Source organism: Cannabis sativa, chromosome X (assembly GCF_029168945.1).
Source record: "Cannabis sativa cultivar Pink pepper isolate KNU-18-1 chromosome X, ASM2916894v1, whole genome shotgun sequence".
Lineage (NCBI taxonomy): Eukaryota > Viridiplantae > Streptophyta > Magnoliopsida > Rosales > Cannabaceae > Cannabis > Cannabis sativa.
This window is the reverse complement of record NC_083610.1, coordinates 16749598-16755732: the sequence shown is the minus strand read 5'-3', so window position 1 is coordinate 16755732 and position 6135 is coordinate 16749598. Positions and strand designations below refer to the sequence as shown.

The 6135-nt window shown below is 36.3% G+C and overlaps 1 protein-coding gene across 2 annotated transcripts; it reads left to right on the top strand.

The window, feature by feature from the left end:
* Positions 1 to 1351: 1351 nt before the first annotated feature.
* Positions 1352 to 5769, top strand: LOC115702664 (ubiquitin domain-containing protein DSK2b). Of its 2 annotated transcripts, XM_030630092.2 has the most exons (8): positions 1352 to 2034; positions 2499 to 3287; positions 3631 to 3842; positions 3926 to 4039; positions 4320 to 4378; positions 4924 to 4952; positions 5037 to 5126; positions 5225 to 5769. In XM_030630092.2, the coding sequence occupies exons 1-8, from the start codon at positions 1782 to 1784 to the stop codon at positions 5371 to 5373; spliced, it is 1695 nt and encodes a 564-aa protein (XP_030485952.2). In that variant the 5' UTR covers positions 1352 to 1781; the 3' UTR covers positions 5374 to 5769. The 2 variants fall into 2 exon arrangements, with proteins under 2 accessions (XP_030485952.2, XP_030485961.2); XM_030630101.2 differs by lacking the exons at positions 4924 to 4952; positions 5037 to 5126; positions 5225 to 5769 and adding an exon at positions 4506 to 4914 and having other exon boundaries at positions 1354 to 2034.
* The last annotated feature ends 366 nt before the right edge of the window (positions 5770 to 6135 follow it).

Sequence of the window (6135 nt, the reverse complement as noted above, 5' to 3'; positions counted from 1 at the left end):
TGTTTTCGAAAAATAAAAATGTGTTTTATAACCACTTTTGTTTTCTTATTTAAAAACAGAAAACAAAACTGTGCTCTGTAAGTTCTATTTTTATTTTTATTTGTTGATTTTATTTAAGTTGGGTCCGGAGCTAGGGTCCGAGTCTAGGTCTAGGGTGTGGAGCCGGGGCTGGGTCAGGTGGGTCTGGTGTCCGAATTGAGGGTTCGAGTTCGGGTTTGGGTCAGAGTCAGGGTCTAGGTCCGAGTCCAGGTCCCAAGGTCTAGGTTGGAGTCGGAGTCCAAAATATTAATCAAGAAAAAAATTATTTAAAATATTTTGAAAGTGACTTTTTTTTTATTCTCAATTAAAAAATTAAAAAAGTGTAAACAATTTTATGGAACATAATTTTCAAAAATATTTTCACTTTTTTAATTAAAAAAATAAAAATCTAATGAAAAAAATGTTACCAAGCGCACTCTAAATATATGTTTTTTGAAGAATGACGTATTAAATAGTATTGGAGATCTAAAAATAGTAGGCGAACATTAGGGTTTCTCGTTTCTAAATCTATAACTATTGGAGGTTGTCTTTTTTCTTTGGCCAGGCCGTCGGTCTTCATTGGGCTTAGGTGCGACTTGGTTGGGGTTGTATTTTGCAATTGCAATTCGATTTTTGCTACTGCGATTAGTATTGTCTCTATGACATAGTTTTGAGTATTTTAGTCTTGTCTCTGTGACATAGTTATGAGATTTTTCGCTTTGTCTTTTGTGACATGATTTTGAGTGTTTTAGTCTTGTCTGTGTGACATGCTTTTGTTTTGTTTTATTGTTGGTTCTTCTTTATTCTTCTACTACTCGCCATTAAATTGTTATTAGTGGTTGTAAATAGCAAGTTCTCTGCAACTGAAGTGGTTGTTAGTAGTGCATCTACGTACCTTACACAATAGTTCAGTGCACAAGCTACAAAGTTAAATGAACTTGTTGAAATAGTTTCTACTATTGTGTCTTCTAGGCGGTGGATAAAACAGAATATATGTGTTCTTAAAGTTAATTGTGATGCAGCAATTTTTTTTATTTAAGTTGATTTTAATTTTTTTGTAAATTAAACTACTGATTATTTAAATAATTGTTATAAAACATACCCTTGATTGTAATCCACCCTCTAAAAATTTCTCTACATGTCAAGTCGAGCGTCCGTACGTCCGTCTATACTTTGTTTGTGTCTAAATAAGCAATAAAAACCAGTTCAAATAATAAAAAAAAAAATGCAATAAAAAGTCCCCACCCAAACATTCACCGTCACAAATACACGTGGCGTGAATTCATTCGTAACCGTATTAATCGTAAAAAATAACAAATCCAAATACACTATAGAATATGCGAACCTAACCGGAGAGACTGTGACTTATTTCTTTCTTCTCACAGAAAAACTCCTCTTCCCTACATGTTTCTCTCTCTACCAGATTATTAATTCTGTTTCTATACTTGTCTTCCCCCAATCATCTTCCTCATTCTCTCTCCTAATCTTTTGTTTCTATTTTTATTTTATTTTTATCATTTTTTTTTTCTAAAAACAAAAATTCATTTCAATATTTTTAAAATTCATTTGATTAATACCAAAACACAATTTCTTTGTTCTCCTTCTCCTCCCTCGTGTTATACAAAGATACTTATCGCTCTTTTGGGTCTTTTCTTTTGATTTTGTAATCTCTTTTAGAGATTAGGGTTAGGGTTTCGTCTGGTTCCTGAATTCGATCGATCTACTTGATAGTAATTTATATATATAAAGAAAGGGAAGATATTATGGGTGCCGAGGGTGATTCAAGCGATCCTAAGGTCAGTGGCGGTGATTCTTCTGGTGGTGAAGGAGGAGAATCAGTGGCGGTCAACGTTCGCTGTTCGAATGGCACCAAGTTTACGCTGAGGACGAGCCTTGAATCAACGGTTGAATCATTCAAAGCATTGTTGGCTCAGAATTGTGACGTTCCTGCTGATCAGCAGAGGTTGATCTACAAAGGTCGCATCTTGAAGGACGATCAAACCCTGCAAAGTTATGGTAAGGGTTCTTTTCTTTAAATTTGATTCTTGGTTCGTTTTTATGTTTTCGGTGAATGTAGATTTTTTATGGTTTTTATCAACCCTGTTTTAGTCTCTGAAGCATATAATTTCAATGATTCTGTCTCGAATTAGTGATGAACAGTTTTCTTTTTGGTGTATGAGTTTTTGGGTTTCCATCGTGAAACTACTTTGGATGCTTATTGGATGTTTCTTGGGAATTTAATTGACATTTGTTGGATGTTGATGCATCTGCTTGTATGATGCGTGCTCTTTTATGGAGATGCCTATGGTGAATTTAATAATAATTGCATCCCCTCTGTTAAAGAATATAAGTCTTGAACTTGATGTATTCAGTCTGTATCAAAGTTTGTGTTAGTTCCATGGGAATGGTGGCGTTTTTTTTTCTTTTGAGGAATTTTCGGTGCACTCATTCTAATGGCTTGTTATTTTCCGTTATCTAAGGTTTGGCCGCAGATCACACAGTTCACATGGTTCGTGGGTTTTCCCCTGCTTCATCTACACCTCCTGCGCCCGCTAATTCTGAAACTACGGGTCCTAATACTACACCTGGTGTTACACGAGGTGTTGGTTCAACTGAAGGTGTGGGGCTTGAAAGTGCTGGACTAGGGGCTTCTTTATTCCCTGGACTGGGTTTAAATGCTCTTGGCGGTGGCGGCGGCGGTGGCGGTGGAGCTGGTTTGTTTGGAGCCGGGCTTCCTGAATTTGAACAAGTACAGCAACAACTGACCCAAAACCCAAATATGATGAGGGAAATAATGAACATGCCTGCCATTCAAAGCCTTATGAATAACCCAGACTTAATGCGAAGTTTGATTATGAGCAATCCACAGATGCGTGAGATAATTGATAGAAATCCTGAGCTTGCTCATATACTTAACGATCCCAGCATTCTCCGTCAGACATTAGAAGCTGCAAGGAATCCTGAGCTCATGCGTGAGATGATGAGAAACACTGATAGAGCAATGAGTAACATTGAATCATCTCCTGAGGGTTTTAATATGCTTAGGCGTATGTATGAGAATGTTCAAGAACCATTTCTTAATGCTACCACAATGACTGGAAACAGTGGAAATGATTTAGGTTCAAATCCATTTGCTGCTCTTTTGGGGAACCAGGGAGCACAAGTCAGGGATGGGTCTAACAATCCTTCAACCACTGATGCTGATGCGACTACAGGACATGCTGCGCCAAATACAAACCCGCTTCCTAACCCTTGGAGCAGTACTGGTGGTAAGCTTCTCCAATCATAGTTTTTTTTCTTTTTTTTTTTTTTGAAAAAATCATAGTTTTTTTCTTCAAAATTATATTTATTTGATGTTACTGCCGTTAACTCAATCTTAAATTATGCAACATAATTGGATAGGGAGTAAGCGCACAAGTGTTTTTCCTAACACCCGCTGCTGTACTAGTGTTCATATTAAGAATTTTGTTACCAATACTTGTTTTCTTGTGATTTAACGAGTATTCATTATAGGAGTTGATGTTCCCTTTTCTAGCTGCTTCTAAATGCATTATTGCTTTTTATTCTTCCTCAATTTGTGTATGATGTCAATTTCCTTTTGTGAACTTTCAGGAGGGACCCAGACAAACACTACCAGACCAAATCGAGCTGGGGAAGCAAGGACACCTAATGTTGCTGGTCTGGGAGGGCTTGGTCTCCCCAATATGGAGCAGATGCTCTCTGGCGGCATGCCAGACACTACTCAAATGAATCAGCTTTTGCAAAACCCAGCTATATCTCAGATGATGCAAAGCTTGCTTTCCAATCCTCAATATATGAATCAGGTATGAGCATTATAGATTTTGTTTCCTTCATATTTCTTTGTTGTTTTTTCATCCTTGTATTCAAATTGTTCTTTAAATTGTAGATGCTGAACCTTAATCCACAACTGCGTGGCATGGTTGATGTGAACCCTCAACTTAGAGAGATGATGCAGAATCCAGAAATACTGCGCCAGCTAACAAACCCTGAGACAATGCAGGTATATCGCTATTTTGGAAGCTGAAGAACTGTATCCATGAAACTGATTTGTATATTGTGTATCTAAAATTGTGTGTGCTCCCTAAATATTCATGCATGCATGCCTCCTTGAGGCCACAAAACTTGCTTCTTTGTATGTTTACATATTGTAGGAATTGAAGCATGCTTGCCTTTGTGTCTGTCTTTTCTTTCTAATTCTGCAGAGTTGATAGTATTTTAATTTGTAGAACCACTGTGGTTGGCTTATTTTCTTTTCTTCTTTTTCTGATTGTGTATTGTAGCAAATGCTCACTCTACAGCAGTCACTTCTTTCTCAGCTCAATCGACAACAATCAACCCAGTAAGTTCAAATGCATTTTTCTTTCCTGGTAGCTGATAATTGAACTGTTATTTGTTATGCATTTCATGAAATTCAATTTGTTTATACAGTATTTATATCTGTTGCTTCTTTATCTGATAATATGCAGCATAAGTTTTCTGGATAATTTATGAAGACGAATGTGTCAATGTGGTTGGCTTATTTTCTTAGAGTGAATGAATTGACTTGCTGTCTGATGTGTGTCTGGATACAGCATATTGAAGCTTTATATAGTAAATATTTAAAGTGTTTCCGTTCTCTTTGGCACCATGTTGACTGATTAAGTTTCTTAATCAAAACTAATTCACTCTAAGAAGTTGAAGCATTAGGTTTCCTCCCGATCCCACCGCCCACCTTCTTTTTCTGGATGAAGCAATTATGGTGTTTTCTTATGAGTAACTGTGTATTTAATTAAGTGCGCTTGGAGTTTCTAATTTTCTAATTTCTGTTTTTAAATTAGTGTTGACCATCATTTGTTGATAAAATCTTTAATATCATTTCTCATCGTGTTGTGTGTACCCTCTCAGGGATTCAGGTCAGACTGGTGCAACTACAGGTATTCAAAACTTAAATTAAGTTGATTTTTTTTTTCGTTACAGCCTTCAATTGCAACTTTGACTGATATTGTTGAATGGATTAGGAACACCTAATAACAATGGACTGGAACTACTGATGAACATGTTTGGTGGTCTTGGAGCTGGCAGCTTTGCAGCACCAACCAATCCAGATGGTTAGAACTTCCCAATTTATCTCTAATTTTTCCCTCATTTCTTCAATGGAAAATTACTTAGTACTTACCTTGGGTAAAATTATAATCTTTGTTTGTAGTTCCACCTGAAGAGCTTTATGCAACTCAACTATCACAGCTTCAAGAAATGGGTTTCTTTGACACTCAAGAGAACATCAGGGCATTGCGTGCCACGTCTGGGAATGTCCATGCAGCTGTGGAGCGGCTTTTAGGAAATCCCGGGCAGTAGACATAACCCGATTTGATTTGTGTCTCTTTCTTTAGTTGGACATTTCTTGTGGACATGTAAAACACAGACACGATTTGGACTTTAGGTTCTTGCAAATGATGCGAGAGAAATTTACGAGGAGCAGCTGTAGATTTCATTTTGGGCGTGTGAATAAGCAAGTACACACCATGATAGAGCTGTGAACTTGTGGATATATAAGCATATATGCGTCAACATTACAGGACTTCTCTCTTCTCCCACCCTCACTCTATATATCGCTCTCGCATATGTACATTTTAATTACATCTTTTTTAATTTTTTTTTTCTTTTTTAAGTATTGTTTTGGTAAAATGTTATCTGCTTATTCAATGAGAAATACGAAAAAGAAGAAAAGAAAAACATTACTGTTTCGGTCCATCTGCGTTTCCCTTTATAATAGTCGAGTATTGTATGGTTGGTTGGTTGCTGGAAATTTCAGGTCTCTAGGGCTACGTTTGGTAGGAACCACAAATATAGACTAAATCTTTTTTAGCTTTGTTACCTGCATATTGATTCATGATTCATCCCAAACGTAGCCTAAATGAAAAGGGATTCAACTACATCAATCTTGCTTATCACCACAATACGTGTGGCCATTGCGTATTAGTTTATGACTTTGTGAGAATTTTAATTTCTTATTCATTTGATTAATTACTTCACATGCAGTGAAATAAATAAATAATTATATTTAATTTCTTATTTATTTGGCTAATTATGTATTTTCTAAAATATAATGTGAGAAAT

Coding starts and splice junctions, on each gene's coding strand:
- LOC115702664 (XM_030630092.2), top strand. CDS start 1,782: ATGGGTGCCGAGGGTGATTCAAGCGATCCTAAGGTCAGTGGCGGTGAT. Junction 4,379..4,923: donor AATCGACAACAATCAACCCA/GTAAGTTCAAAT, acceptor GTACCCTCTCAG/GGATTCAGGTCAGACTGGTG. Junction 4,953..5,036: donor TCAGACTGGTGCAACTACAG/GTATTCAAAACT, acceptor TGAATGGATTAG/GAACACCTAATAACAATGGA.